Genomic DNA, 16,957 nt, shown 5'->3' on the forward strand with positions numbered 1-16,957 from the left:
ATATATATATATATATATATATATATATATGTGTGTGTATATAGGTATATATATATATATATATATATATATATACATATATACATATATACATATATAAGGTAAGAGACGCTCCGCTGTGCTGTCTGCATAGCTCTGCCATTCACCCCGAGCGTGACTCGGGGATACCGATAATAGCAGAAAATTCCTACCCCGAGTCAAGCTTGGGTTTACCGCTAGCGGGGTTAACTGGAGCTCCAGGCCCCCCACCAAAAAATTAAAGTCAGTAGCTACAAATACTGTAGCTGCTGACTTTTAATATTAGGACCCTGTCCATGGATCCCACGTTGTCAGGAGCCCAGACGATTTTTCAATCAGCTCTCGGGTGCTGCCACTGCCATTCCTTGTAAGGGAAACCGGTAGTGAAGCCTTGCGGCTTCACAGCCAATTCCCTACTGGGCATGCGTGAAGCGCGCTGCGCTTTATGAATGGCCCGGTGGTGGGGGAATAAGGAGGGGGGTCAAACTTCCATAGGACCTCGTTGCAGCGAGACCACCTGGAAGTGGGAACAGGTACCGGTCGAAAACAGGTACCTGTCCCCCCCCCACCCCAAAAGGAGTGCCAATTGTGGCATCGGAGGGGGAGAGGGAGCAAACAAGCAGATCTTCCGCTTTTGAGTGGAGCACTGCTTTAAACTGATGTTGTGCCAAAGAGTGTGTCCATGATGGCCTGGGTTCACAGGAAGGGGTTGTGGCAGGAAGTGGGGTGGCATTCAGTTTGTGAGGAGGACATAGAGGGGTTAATTTACTAAAGGCAAATAGACTGCGCACTTTGCAATTGCAGTTGATCCATAGTTAGTAAATGAGCAAAGGCTCTTCTGACTTCCAGTCATCCAATCATGTGCAAGCAAAAATGCTATTTCCTATTTTCCTTGTACTTGATTGGGTATTCTTTGCAACGTAAAGCTTTACCTCATCTACTAAGCTTTGGAGCAACTGCACTTTGCAAAATGCACAGTCTAGTTGCCTTTAGTAAATCAGCCTCAGAGTGTATTGCTGGAGTGTGAAGAGGGAAAGTATTGCCTTTACAAGTTTTTCACACATGAGGGCAGTGGTGTACTTGACACCCAGGGCAGAGTATTTTTTTAACCACTTAAGGACAGCCCCATGTACGTTTACTGCGGCAGGGCAGCCCTTAAGCGCAAAATCACATATGTATGTGATTGTTTCCATCGGCTCTGGGGGAGGCGCGGGCCGCCGGACCTGCGCTCCCGCAACAGCGGGAGCCAATCAGCGGGTCTGGCGGCTACGATGGCCGCCGGCCACCCACGATCGTTCTGTCGGACAGGAAGAGAGTGATCTTGTGTTCCTGCTAATCAGGATCTTTCTCTTCCTGCAGTCAGTCCATCCCCCACACAGTTAGACAGCATTCACTAGGAGAACACTTAACACTTTGATCACCCCTGATGTTAACCCTTTCCCTACCAGTGTCATTTATACAGTGACAGTGCATTTTCTTAGCACTGATCACTGTATTAGTGTCACTGGTCCGTCCCCAAAAAGTGTCATATAGTGTCACATTTGTCCCCCACAATGCTGCAGTCCTGGTAAAAATCGCTGATTGCTGCCATTGCTAATAAAAAATACATAAATCTATCCCATAGTTTGTAGACGCTATAACTTTTGTGCAAGCCAATCAATATACGCTTTTTGGGATTTTTTTTTTTTACCAAAAATATGTAGCAGAATACAAATTGGCCTAAACTGATGAAGAAATTAGATTTTTTTTTTAAATTTTTAAACTCCCTGGCGGTCTGATTATTTCAGATTTTAGGTAACATCTCGGGTATGATAAAGTTTGAAACACAAAACCATAAATTACAATATAATAAATAACTATAAATAAGTTAAAGTATATATATATATATATATATATATATACAGTATATATATATATATATATATATATATATATATATATATATATATATATATATGTGTATATATATATATATATATATATATATATATATACAGTGCCTTGTGAAAGTATTCGGACCCCTTGAACTTTGCGACCTTTTGCCACATTTCAGGCTTCAAACATAAAGATATAAAACTGTAATTTTTTTGTGAAGAATCAACAACAGGTGGGACACAATCATGAAGTGGAACGAAATTTATTGGATATTTCAAACTTTTTTAACAAATAAAAAACTGAAAAATTGGGCGTGCAAAATTATTCAGCCCCCTTAAGTTAATACTTTGTAGCGCCACCTTTTGCTGCGATTACAGCTGTAAGTCACTTGGGGTATGTCTATATCAGTTTTGCACATCGAGAGACTGAAATTTTTGCCCATTGCTCCTTGCAAAACAGTTCGAGCTCAGTGAGGTTGGATGGAGAGCGTTTATGAACAGCAGTTTTCAGTTCTTTCCACAGATTCTCGATTGGATTCAGGTCTGGACTTTGACTCGGCCATTCTAACACCTGGATATGTTTATTTGTGAACCATTCCGTTGTAGATTTTGCTTTATGTTTTGGATCATTGTCTTGTTGGAAGACAAATCTCCGTCCCAGTCTCAGGTCTTTTGCAGACTCCATCGGGTTTTCTTCCAGAATGGTCCTGTATTTGGCTCCATCCATCTTCCCATCAATTTTAACCATCTTCCCTGTCCCTGCTGAAGAAAAGCAGGCCCAAACCATGATGCTGCCACCACCATGTTTGACAGTGGGGATGGTGTGTTCAGGGTGATGAGTTGTGTTGCTTTTACGCCAAACATAACGTTTTGCATTGTTGCCGAAAAGTTTGATTTTGGTTAAATCTGACCAGAGCACCTTCTTCCACATGTTTGGGGTGTCTCCCAGGTGGCTTGTGGCAAACTTTAAATGACACTTTTTATGGATATCTTTAAGAAATGGCTTTCTTCTCGCCACTCTTCCATAAAGGCCAGATTTGTGCAGTATACGACTGATTGATGTCCTATGGACAGAGTCTCCCACCTCAGCTGTAGATCTCTGCAGTTCATCCAGAGTGATCATGCACCTCTTGGCTGCATCTCTGATCAGTCTTCTCCTTGTATGAGCTGAAAGTTTAGAGGGACGGCCAGGTCTTCGTAGATTTGCAGTGGACTGATACTCCTTCCATTTCAATATTATCGCTTGCACAGTGCTCCTTGGGATGTTTAAAGCTTGGGAAATCTTTTTGTATCCAAAACCGGGTTTAAACTTCTCCACAACAGTATCTCAGACCTGCCTGGTGTGTTCCTTGTTCTTCATGATGCTCTCTGCGCTTTAAACGGACCTCTAAGACTATCACAGTGCAGGTGCATTTATACGGAGACTTGATTACACACAGGTGGATTCTATTTACCATCATTAGTCATTTAGGTCAACATTGGATCATTCAGAGATCCTCACTGAACTTCTGGAGAGAGTTTGCTGCACTGAAAGTAAAGGGGCTGAATAATTTTGCACGCCCAATTTTTTATTTGTTAACAAAGTTTGAAATATCCAATAAATTTTGTTCCGCTTCATGATTGTGTCCCACTTGTTGTTGATTCTTCACAAAAAATTACAGTTTTATATCTTTAAGTTTGAAGCCTGAAATGTGGAAATGTGGCAAAAGGTCACAAAGTTCAAGGGGGCCGAATACTTTCGCAAGGCACTGTGTATATATATATATATATATATATATATATATATATATATATATATATATACGTATATATATATATATACATATATATATATATATATATATATATATATAAAGTACAGTAAAACTGCAGGCAAGGGCACTGGGGGGGCAAACTAAGGTTAATTTATTTTTATTTAGTAATGTAATCCAATAGGATTACAATATATCAGTGTGTTTTTGTGTTTTACTTTTTAAATTTGCCCCTGGTTCCATCTCCACTGCTCGCAGGGAACGGAAGTCAGGGCACACAGCATCAGGCAGAAGATCCGGCCGCCGTACACTGCCGGAATACATTACGGGATCCTGGAGACAAGGTAAGTAACCTCTTCCGGGATCCAGCGTCTTCTCCCTGGCGGTACCCCGAGTGTGGCTCGGGGTTACTGCTAATGGCACTGAAATTCCACCCCAAGCCACACTCGGGAATACGGTTAATTGGCTGTTTTATAGCAGAAAGTAAAAAAAAAATTTTTTTTTTTCACCATTGTATCTTTTTTGTTTATAGTGCAAAATTAAAAATGAGCTAATGGAGATAGAGCAGGGGGGCGAGGCTGAGCCGCTGCTCTATGTGGCTTATGGATGCATAGAGCAGCGGCTCAGGAGCAAGAACGCGAGTGGGTTTCTCTGGGGGCACTGCTCGAGGTGGAGGAGCCACGAGTTCTGGCAGAGGACCTGAAAAGAAGAGGATCGGAGTTGCTCTGTGTAAAACCACTGCACAGAGCAGGTAAGTATAACATGTTATTATTTTTTTTTTTTTTCAAATTAAACTTTAATACTACTTTAAGGACTAGGAACTCTCAGTCCCTTCTAGAAAATAGCACAGTGTGTTATAAGCTGCATTCAGGGGTATCTCCAACTCCCCCATAGAAACTGCTCTTGGCTCTACTGCCTTCAGGAACTACCAGCCCTCCCGACTGCTTGTCCACCAGCCTACCTGGCTTCTCCGAAGATCACCATGGGCAAAAGATAGGAAAAGTTAAGCACAGCGATGCCCTCCAGAAAGTTTGCTACATGTGGCAGTCTCTCCCTTTGTGAATCCCTGGGTGTGCTGATGTACTCACACTGTCGTCCTTGCTCCCTGCAGCTCCTCAGGAAAGATTCCTTTTAAACTGCAATGCTGTCAGGATTTTCCTAAGCCAGCCTGAACCAAGCCTGGAGGCAGGGCATATTTAAGGGCTAACCTAGCAACCCTGCCAGGACATTCTGCCTGGGGATTGGCCAAGTTCCCTCAAGTATGCAGATCAGTCCCCCCTCACCTCTGCCCACTAACTTCTAGAAGTTTCTCCAAACTTCCAGATTGAGGGGGAGGCACCAGAGGCCTGTCTCTGTGAGTCATCCAGCCTGACCTGCAGTAAACCCTGACCCATCTTTAGACTCACAAACTAACCATGAGTCATAACATATATTTGAATTCTCAGTAATATCAGACTAGAGGGTGGCTAAAATTAAAAAAAAAAAAAAAAAATTGCAATAGCCATAATTTTATTCTTCAGGGTCTCTGCTTTAAGCAAAATTTTTATATTTGGGTACTAAGTAATTTTCTAGAAAAAAATGGTTGATTTTAATATGTGTGTGAAAAATCTGATCAATCTGCTATCACCTGTTACTACGCATGCACAATAATAATAATATTAATAATAATAATAATAAGAATAATATAATGATATTAATAAACATGCCTTCAAAACCATTTTCTTACTCACTTCAATACAAAAATCACGTGATCTTCCACAGTGCGCTTCCGGGGAGTGGAGACAGATTGAAATTCAGCCAGTTCAGCAAGAACCAGTTGAATTTTGATTTATCTATGGGTAGGCTTGTTGTACTGAAGTCGATTGGTAGAACTCCTCTTGTTTTGTTTTGTTTTATGTTTGATAACTGTTGGCAGTGATCATTGTATTCGGAGGGCTGGGAAACCTCCCGCTGTCAGAATACAATAGGGCAGCGGGAAAGATTCCCCCATCGACTTTGTTGATGGAGAATCAAGCAACTTTCTTTCCTTCAACCCATGTTTAATGGAAAAAAAATGCATAATGTATAGCCCACCTTAAACAGCCCATAGTGCAAATTTCTTTTCATTCCACCATTACTCAATTCCCCCATCAACACAGTCAGTCAGTGACTATCTCTCCCACAGTGCTGTTGTGTTCTGCCTGCGGGGAGCTTTCTCTACTGGCAGAACACAATGATCACTGCTGGCAGCTATAGCTGCCTGCAGTGATCGCGCGAAAAAAAAATCATGCCCAAAGATTCTCTTAGACGGATCGAATCTTTGCCAGTCCCTGCTTACCTGGCCAAGATTCAAACCATCTATGCCCGGCTTTAGTTAACGCCATAATGAAACCTTTAAACATTAGAACAATAGTGGGCTTTCAGCCAAGGGCTATATGTGTGATTAAATCTCTTTACTACTGAGAGAGAACTACTTGCCATATTGATTGCAGTGTCATCTATACATCCTATGTAAAATATTAACAAATAAAGTAACAAATTAAAACAGAAACTTAAATTCAAAAAAAGAAAACCTTGGTATACAAATACATACTTTTTCTTTTGAGAGGATCAAGTAAAGATTATAAAAGGCAAGGTTAGAAATATTCACTTAAAACCTCCATTCTGGTACTGATCATATGGCCAGCGGTCCCTTCCAGCCTCTTGGCAGAGCGTTTCCTGAAGGCCAGTTATAGGTGGGGGCAGGGGCCATTTTGTTTGTAGTTCCCTGGCCTTGATGGACAGTGCAGGAAAGAAGAAGAACTTGGAATGGCTGCAGCTACAGCCGGAGACAATGCCTGCCCCAACAACACTGGAAACCTGCCCACTGCTCTTGGAGCTACGGAGTGTGGAATGAAGACCCAATTGGAGGGCAGATGTTTGCCAGCGAGTGTACATTGAACCCTCAGAAAATGTGTCAATCTATGTATAGGGCTGCAGGTACAAGACAAGATATCACTGGAGCAGGGCAGAAGGACCCAAAAAAAATCCAATGGCTTCTCCCGGAGTAGCGCTACATATATTTTCTAATAGAGAGGAGAGGCAGAGATGCTGGTTGACTGTCAGTGGGGAGATTTCTATTTACTTACTGTGTTAGAGAAGCAATGGTGTCCCCATTGGATCATTTTCTCTCACCATTTTTTCTGATGGCACTTTTTGTCTGGAAAACAATAGTCACAGAAGGGTAGTAAATTTGTATGGACCCCCAAAATTGGTCCTTGAAGATTTATGCCATAATTTGCTAATATGTACCACACACTAGCACATTATGACAGACTTACCTTTTAACCACTTCAGCCCCGGAATGTTTTACCCCCTTCCTGACCAGGCCCTATTTTGCGATTCGGCACTGCATTAATTTAACGGACAATTGCGCAGCCGTGAGACGCTATACCCAAACTAAGTTGATGTCCTATTTTTCCCACAAATAGAGCTTTCTTTTGGTGGTATTTAATTACCTGTGCGATTTTTATTTTTTGCTCTATAAACAAAAAAAAAGCAACAATTGTGAAAAAAACAATATTTTTCACATTCTGCTATAGGACATTCCAAAAAAAATTTAAAAATCAAAATTTTTTTAACATTTTAAGCCAATTTGTTTTCTGCTACATATTTTTGATAAAAAAATCGTAATAAGCGTATTTTGATTAGCTTGCGCAAAAGTTATCACGTCTACTAACTACGGGAAAGGTTTATGCAATTTATATTGTTTTCTTACTAGTAATGGCGGCAATCTGCAATTTTTAGCGGGACTGCAACATTACGGTGGACAAATCGGAAACCCTGACTGACATTGTTGACACTTTTGGAGGTACCAGTGACATTACTACAGTAATCAGTGCTAAAAATATGCACTGTTACTGTAATAATGCCATCGGCAGGGAAGGGGTTAACCCTGGTGGTGATCAAAGGGGTTAATGTATGCCTATATGCTTACTAACTGTGTGTGGGGGGGGGGGGGTAGGTCTGTGACAGGCACAGACAGATCACAGTTTCAGCTTAGCTGAAACTGCTGATCGGTCCCTGCCTGTCTCACAAAAGATCCGCCTATTTTGTTTACATAAGCAGGCGGGTCTTCTCTCTGTTTACCGGACGATCGCTGGAGGAAGGCGGCAAACGTGGCCTCTCCTTCCTTGGCCCGCCTCCCACTGTGTTTAGACGCCGAGAGCACATGCACTCCGGTCACATATTACGACGTGACTGGACGCAAGGGAGCCGCTCTGCCGCAGTAATTTTACTGTGGGCGGTCAGCAAGCAGTTAAACAAAACTGTCCAGCGCTGATCTGTCACCACTCCCAGCGGTTCTATATTTGCCTGGTCTGCCTTCTGGGTTTCCGCTCTCTGGCATTGTGAATGGGCAGGGCAAAATGACCTTACTCCCGTGCATGCACACAGGAATCACGATTGCGGCGCGGTGCTCTCTGCATTCACGACACACTCAGCGTGCATTGAATGCAGAGCTACAGCGCATGCACTGGAGACATCATTGGCTGCAGTCAATGTGATTATCTCCTAAACAGCGCAAGTTTATAAGATATTTATTTTACCTTGCAGGTAACCCTTTTTATAAGCTTCCTGTAAGTACAAGTTTATAATACGAGTTTACTACCACTTTACCCCCGGAGGATTTTGCTGTCTTACGTCCAGGCCACTTTTTGCGATTCGGCGATGTGCGACTTTAACTGACAATTGCGCGGTCATGCAACGCCGTACCCAAATGAAATTTACGTTCTTTTTTTCCCACAAACAGAGCTTTCTTTTGGTGGTATTTGATCACCTGTGCAATTTTTACTTTTTGCGCTATAAACAAAAAATAGCGTTTATTTTGAAAAAATAACAATATTTTAAAAAAATTTTTTATATGAAATTCCCCCCCCCCCCCAAAAAAATTTAAAAATCAAAATTTTTTTTAATTTTTGGCCAATTTGTTTTCTGCTACCTACGTTTGGTAAAACAAAATCACAATAAGCGTAATTTGATTGGTTTGCGCAAAAGTTATTGCGTTTACTAACTAAGGGAAATATTTCTGTCATTTTTGGTGGGTTTTTTTTGTAACGCGTAATGGCGGCGATCTGCAATTTTTTTTGCAGGACTGCGACATTGCGGCGGACAGATCGGACCCCTAACTGACATTTTTGACACTTTTGGGGGTACCAGTGACATTACTGCAGTAATCAGTGCTATATATATGCACTGTAACTGTAAAAATGACACTGGCAGGGAAGGGGTTAATTTTATTGGAGAGGGAGGGGTTAATGTATGCCTGGTGCTTACTAACGTGTGGGGGGGGAGGTGACTGTGTGAGTCAGGGACAGATCGGATGTTCAGCTATGCTGAACACTCCAATCTGTCACTCCCTGTCACTTAGGAGATCCGCCCGCTCTGTTTACGCAAGCGGGCGGATCTCCAAACTAGATTCCCCGACGATCGGGGAAGAGCGGCGCCGCTGCTCCTCCCCTGGCCGGACTCCCGCTGTGACTGAACACAGCGGGAGCGAGCCTCCGGCGGCGCACGCGCACGCGCCCACAAGGGGCGGAGTCCAGCGACTTAGGTCTACGTCGCTGGACGATAACGAGCCACATTGCTGCAGTAGCAGCAATGTGAGCGGAGCTAAAGCGGTTAAAACTACAGACAGCAATAAGAACTTGATGAGAGTTCTAACTCTTCCCTCTTCTATGAAAAACTACATGCATATACACTTTAGGGGGAAACGTGTCAAAGTTGGAATAAGCACAGTGCGACCTAAACAGTGTTCACAAAATGTGCAGTGCCAAAAATTGCATTAAGTGACAAGCAGTGAAATAAAGTGATAAATAATGAAGTCCAAAAACACATAAACAAAAAGTAAATAAAAATGAAGTCCTCTCAGCAGAACCAGGAAACAAGTTTGTGCACAGAATCCCATGAAGGGATAAAACATGTGAAAAAAAGGTATAATGGTATTATTATTATTATTATTATTAATAAGGATTTCTGTAGCGCCAGCAATTTACGCAGCACTTTACAATATTAGAGGGAGACAGTACATATACAATACAATAAAATACAAGAGGATTTAGAGGGCCCTGCTCAGAAGAGCTTACAATCTAATGGTATGCAGGAACATCAACTAATATATCTTGAGGTAAGGAAAAGTGATCCAATGAAGTGCCCCAAGATCAGCCTCGCAACCCCATTGTGGTGATACATTGGTTCACTTTTCCTCACCTCAAGATATATTAGTTGATGTTCCTGCACATCATTACACTGGACCTTTTTTTCACAAATTTTATCCTTTCATGGGATTCTGTGCATGAACCTGTTTCCTGGTTCTGCTGAGAGGACTTATTTTTATTTAGTCTTTATTAATGTGTTTTGGACTTTACACTTTATCACTTTATTTAACTGCTTGTCACTTATGAAAATTGTGGCGCTACACATTTTGGGAATATTGTTTATAAGTCAGGTATATTGCTTATCTGTGCCAGCGGCCACTTCATCACAGTGCAGAGATATGTTTTTACTTTGACCTTAACAGTGACCTGGGGCCTAATGGAGGTGGGACAGGCCCAGTTACACATACTCAAAAGTGTCATCTCCTGCTGAAAAGTCTCATCCAATGCTGCAAAATACCTCTGCACAGCAAAACTGTCCTAATCTCTCCATAGGAAGTGATGATTCAAGTTGGAGGTGTGCACAAGGACTAACAAACACCTCTATTGGATTGTTCAGCTTAAATTGCAATCCCCCCCCCCCCCCAGAAAAATAAATAAATAAATACATTTCCCTGCAAGTTAATATCATAATGTGCTAGTTTGCATCACATACTAGCACATTTTGAGAGATATATCGAAGCCCTCTAGCGGCGCTCTGTCCCCGCTAAGAGGGCTTCCATCTTCTCACAGTCTCTCTTCCAGGTTGGCAGGATCTGGCTGTTTGCATGACCTAGCTGTGATGACTTCACTCCCGGAATGCAGTGCGCATGCGCCAGTGACGTCACCGGCTGCAGAAGTAGCGAACATCTCCTAACCTGTACCTACAGGTAAGGTTTATTATAAGTTTACCTGAAGGTACAAGTCTGCAAGCGGAGTTTACTACAGCTTTTAGGAGAACCTTCGCTTGCCCCCCATAAATGCCCCCACTCCTTACCTTTTTTTTGCTGGGTTAAGCAAAAAACAAATACACCCATTGATCAATCAGCACTCTGTAGGGATCTTCTGTTCTGCCACTGCACATCCATTGCCGCTCTATCATCTTTTACTCTGACATCTTCAGGGTCAGGATGTCTCTTCTGTGTTCTTGTAAACCCCTTGATGATGCTCATGTGTCACAAAGCAATGTCGAACCTGAAAGACACAGCCAGCCCCCTGATGGTGCTGTGGTGCATGTGCTGCAGGGTACCTTCTGGGACACGGCAACAAAAAGTAAATTCTTACCCAAGCAAGAATCCAGGAAGTTAGGACTGGATTCCCCCCAAAAAATAGTAAAAATAAAAAAATATCTGATCTTAGAGAGTAGGGGAGCAGTAGTGGAATTGCAGAAAGTGAGAGCAAAGGTTTTCTTTGAGGCATACAGCCATGAGATTTCATAGAAGTCAAATTCTCAAAAGCTGAAGAAAGAGGTAATACACCTCCAATACTTCCTTTTTATACCTTTGTGATGAAAGAATAAACAGAGGAATCATTTCCTTTTAAAAGCAAGTCAATCTATTTGTTTAGTACTGTCACCAGGTGTCTATTTGCTCTTTTGTTTATTATCTTACTCTGGAGATCCATCTACATTCACATTCAGTGAATCAACTGCTTCGTGTCAACTCTTGTTCTAGTCTCTGCCCTCCCTCAGCCATGGCACACCGACTTGTTAGAAGCATCCCAAATATTCTAATTTATTGTGTATTATACTTTGTATACCTTTGCTTCCCTATACACGGGTATGTATTTAGAATATGGAATTAGTAGGTGTGAAATATTATGCAGACCACTGATAACTAATTTTATCCAGCATTCTATAAATCACCAACATTGATGATGATGGTGATTGCTTATTGGTAACAGCTGATGTTGCCTTCCTTTATACATGCATTCCCCACTCTTTAGGATTTGAAGTGGTTGAACATTTTCTCTCACAAGATACACCTGTTCCCCAGAGTCAACAGGATTTTATTATGGAACTTCTTTTGTTTGCCGCTGGGCATAATTACTTTTAGTTTGAGGGGAAGTTTTATTTACCACAATGAGGAGTGGCCATGGGAGCTATATTTGGTCCCAGCTTGGCCAATTTATTTATGGCCAATTGGGAGGAGGATGTCCTCTACACTTTGGCAAGGCCTGAACTAGCCCTTTGGGTTAGATATATAGACGACATCCTCCTTCTATGGAGGGGTAACCGTGAAACATTAGACATTTTCATGTCCCAACTTAATTCAAACGATCGTGGGATTGTTTTATCATATAAAGCTAGCAATGAATGTATACATTTCCTCGATTTAAAGATTTCAATGGTGAATAACTTGTTGGTCACCAACACTTATTTTACTTGGACACACAAAGTCGCATGACAAGTCACAGCCCATTCATTTCAATGGCACCTGTTACCATCTATGTGACTTTGAAAATCAGCATCTTTGAAAAGGTACCTTCACTACTTTGATGCAGCTTTTGATGCGATATTGATCCAGAGAGTGTAAAGTTGGATCAAAGTCGCATCAAAGTCGCACCCTAAATCACAATAGTGGGAACGTAGACTAAAGCTCCATTTCCACTAGTGCGACTTGCCTTACGACTTTGATCCAGAGAGTGTAAAGTTGGATCAAAGTTGCACTCCAAAGTCACACTCTAGCCTAGTGGCTATGTCTCCACTAGTGCAACTTTTAAGTTATGCGATTTAAAGTGTAACTTTGAGTGCAGCTTTGATCCAACATTACACTCTCTGGATCAAAGTCGCATCAAGGTAGTGCCGACACCTTTTCAAAGTCACTGATATTCAAAGTGACATAGATGAGAACGTGTGCCATTGAAATCAACAGGCTGTGCCTTCTCATGCCACTTAATGTGTCCAAAGTTGCATGACAAGTGCCACTAGTGGAAACTGAGCCTAAAACTCATTACTCACATGTAATGAGGAAAAGAAATGGATCTGTATCCTTCTAAACTTTCACAAATGTTCTAACCCCTAAACACTCTAACTGGAACAAAAAAATAAAGGTTTTAACAAATGTTGAGATAACATATCAGCCACACATAAGGAGTCTTTATGTACAAAAAACATACCTGCACTTAAGCAATCCAGCAACTCTTGAACCTTCACATATATACAGTATATTGTGATGCGTGAAGGATAAGTGCATTGGTGCATACTGTATATGAGCCTTAAGATACCATTTAGAATGATTGGCAATGCACTGAAATGCTGACATACAGCACTTTAATATGTGTTGTTGTAAAAGGTTCATTAAAGCGGAGTTCCGGGCACAAAAACGATATTTTTTTTTTTGTGCCCCTCCACTAGTTCGACAGTACCTGAAAAGGAATTGGATAGTTATTTTTTTTTTCCCTGTCTCGCGATGATTCCTGGGAGCTGAACGTCATCGCTCCCAGGAATCAATGCGACGGCACCGGCCCCGCTCGTCACTTCCGGGCGACGCCGCATTCCCCTGCTAAACAGCTTCTGGGCATGCCCAGAAGCTGTGGAGGAATGCGGCGCCGCACCGGAAGTGACGAGAGGGGCCGGTGCAGGCGCATTCTGGGACAGGAAGACGCGGAAGAAGACACAGAAGAGGACCGCGCCGGCTTCACCTGCCCACAAGAGAGATGGAAACGCTGTGGAAGAAATTTTATAAGTAAGTATTTCTTCTAAAAGGTAAGTGCGAACCGGGACAGAACAGAGGCTAGCTATTGTGGAATGTGCTAGCCCTGACTGTCCCGGGGGTATGTCTATTAAAAAATGACTTCTGTGCCTGGAACTCCGCTTTAAGTGAGGAAGGTAAAAAAGAAAGAGATATGGAAAAAATGTAAACGTTCTTGCAAACTAGTTTATTATTTAGTACATAAAACATTATCAAGCAATATAAAAATAAATAAATAAATAAATAAATACAAGCAATAATTATGAATGGACTCTCAGCAGAATAACATACTGTTTCAACATATTATCTGTTTAAAATAAACTAATCTCACTAATGTAATTGAACCTAATAAATAAATAAATAAATACATGTTTTCTAACAGCCATGTACTATATGTAGTAAAATAATAAAAAATATTCACAGTGTTAACAGATGTAATACTGAAGATCTCTAGACAGTTTTAGGTTGTCATTCATCATAAATAAACAATATTGATACAGGTTGGATTTTGGGATCTGCACACATGGCAGCTGGGGTCAGTGCTCATTGCAGTCAGTTCAATCCTGAGCACAAGAGATGCTCATTCACATATTGTAATTTCATTATCAATATACCCATATAATATTTAGTGCTTTCCTCAATAAATAATACTGATAATACTGAATAGGTTTATACTCATGTGTGTTGACAGCACTGACATATATACATAGCTACTTAATTGTCTGAAACTGAAAATGTCACATCTTGCAATATAGTATCCTTAGGTTTGCTTTTTTTGGGGTTTTTTTTTTTTTTGGTTTTTTTTGGTTTTTTTTTTACAATGTTAACAGAAGGTCCCAAGAAATGACATTTTCTATTAATGTGATTGGTTGCTTTCCCCAGAAGATACTTTTAAAAGTTCATTCACTTCTAATGGAATTCAGACACTGCAGTTTTCTCATTACAACACTCTGATTGCTCAGGTGACTAAAATGAAGGCAGGTCCACTGATTTACAAATCAGTTTGACAATAAGTATGGTGGAAAAAAAATAATTTTCTTCAGAAAAGAGGAAGGTATGAAATTGAAAAATGAGAATCCGTGAAATGTAGTCTTTTTTTTTTTTTCCCCTCAACAAAACTTTAAAGCATTCTGTTTAGTTACATTGTACGTACCAGTTATCAGTTGGACAGAGCATTGCTGCTTTAATAATTTTTCTGCTTATATTCTTAGGTCTTCATTGTCCCTGGAATTAATTTTAAAGACACAGAGTTCTGTTGCTAGAGGTTTCTCCTCTGGACAAGGGTGAGGTTGTGGCTTGCACTCTGATGGATGGAAGCACCTCCCACCTATGCACTGATTAGGGTGGTACCAGCAAAATATGGATCCTCCAATGAAGAACAGTAGGGCAGTTGGCCATCCGAGCATGACAGCTTCGCCAATTTCCTGCTGCTGGACACTTTTACAATAGGAAAAGCAAACGGCTTTCATGACATTGATGGCTACGAGTGTCACAGGCATTAAAACAAGAATTCCAGCAATGATGTAGCTGATACCAGCAAAAAGAAGTAAGCAACGATGGATATCTATGTTCTTCCTGCTGCCCCTGTTCAACAGCATGCCAATAAGACCATTCAAAAATCCAGAAACTGCTGCTAGCACTGCAAAGGCCATAAGCACTTTGGAAATCTTCAGATCTGGAGTCAGTGCATTGGAGGCAGAATAGGATTGACAAAACATTGGATGGTTGCTTTGCCTCACACAGGTTACCCATAGCCCATCCCAACGGCTTATCCAATGTCCATCGAGACGCTTGCCATAGCCATCGCTTTCTACTACAATAGAAATTCTCCAATGGGGAATCCAGCAGATGACAATTGTGAGTATCATGGCTATGCCACCCAAGATCATGCCAATGGACTGGACAATACAAGGAATCATGATCGCACTAGGGTTGGGCATTTTCCAAAGAAGTGAGAAAAAGAGAAGCACACCTTTTCAATTTGATTGTTCAGTCAGCAATTTGATGACCACTGTCTCTTGCTCTGTTCAGTATCCTTGTTTTGAATGGCTTCTCTTGTAGTGTTCAGTGTCCCCTTTTTTAACATTCAATGTCTTCTCTTTGGATACTTAATGTCTCTTCTTTGGATGCTCACTGACCCTTTTTTTGGACTGAGTATTTAGATTGGTAGTCCAACTTCTTCTCTTTGACTGTTCAGTGTCTTCTCTTTGGGTGCTCAGTGTCTTCCCTTTGCTCTCCTTGAGTGTTCTCAGGTTTACTTCATGTTCAGGTCTCAGTTTTAGCAGGTTCTGGAAAACGGTGCTCTACCAGTCAATTTATTATTGCTCTGGCACGTGCATGAAGTATGTTCTGGTACATTACTTGTCAGGTGTGGCATAAGCAAGACGTCCAGTCTAAACACAGCTCAGCACACCTGAGGCTATGAAAACCGGCACTCTCATCATAGGGAAACGAGATGTCTAAGGAATGTCTAAGGGGAAGCTGTGATAAATGTGTTTAGTATGTGGTGTGTACAGTACATACAGTACGTTATGTACAACACTGAAAAAACTAATAGTAAGCATGTAAATATCTAAATGTTTTAACAAGCAGTTAAGTGGTTTCAGATACTATTTTGAAACATAAAGAGAATTATATGCATACATTGACTTCTGCCTATGTACAAACAATCAATCTTTCAGATTACTCAGCACTGTAATAATGATTAGTTTAGAGAGTGGGATAGTGACAAAATATACTGTTACTTCAAATGCCACCATTCCATAAGAATATACTGTATATTAGAAAACTTTCACAAACAGGTCAACATAACTGACATATTGCCGCTGAAAAGGTATAAATAAATATATGGGTAAATATGTGATCCTCATTTAATTTTTTTTTTTTGTTTGTTTTTTATTCTCCTTCTTCTCTTCTCTCCTCCATCTCGATCTCTGAAGGACAGTATTGTCATATTGATGCATAAATTATTTCGATCTGTTTTTTCAGTGAAGTTTTCATGATTTTTTGTGAAAAAATATGATTACATTATGCTATGAATTACACTGATATGCTCTTCTACCTTTAGAAACAATCTCTATGGTTCCTCAAGAGTTAGGTGTTCCCCAAGAAGCAGTACTTTCGTGAAACTCGTAGACCTCTATCCTATATCTTGATCATATACCATGCAACTCCATCATGGCTATATTTGGTAGAATCAATATGGAAGCTAATTTTTTCATATGTTGTATGTTTTAACACATTTTTATTGTCAAATAACCAATAGAATGTTTAGTATTTTTATGTATACTTTTGTCCTCGTGTGTACTTTCAGGGGGTATTTAACCACTTCTGGACCGGAAGGTTTTACCCCCTTAATGACCAGGCCATTTGGCACTGCGTGATTTTAACTGGTAATTGCATATGTCCTTTTTTCCCACAAATAGAGTTTTCTTTTGATGGTATTTGATTATCTCTGTAGTTTTTATTTTTTG

At 40.8% G+C, this 16,957-nt stretch overlaps 1 protein-coding gene and 1 long non-coding RNA gene across 2 annotated transcripts in view; one reads left to right on the forward strand and one right to left on the reverse strand.

The window, feature by feature from the left end:
- LOC309545211 overlaps positions 1 to 16,957 on the forward strand; it is a 288,066-nt gene that overhangs the window by 131,862 nt on the left and 139,247 nt on the right. The window lies entirely within an intron of this gene.
- Positions 14,684 to 15,403, reverse strand: LOC309546583 (claudin-8-like; the record flags this gene model as incomplete). The annotated part of the gene is made up of 1 exon (XM_082246331.1): positions 14,684 to 15,403. One exon carries the CDS (start codon positions 15,401 to 15,403, stop codon positions 14,684 to 14,686), a length of 720 nt encoding a protein of 239 aa, XP_082102457.1.

This window comes from Pelophylax lessonae (assembly GCF_965119305.1).
Source record: "Pelophylax lessonae genome assembly, chromosome: 2".
In the NCBI taxonomy this organism is placed as follows: Eukaryota; Metazoa; Chordata; class Amphibia; order Anura; family Ranidae; genus Pelophylax; species Pelophylax lessonae.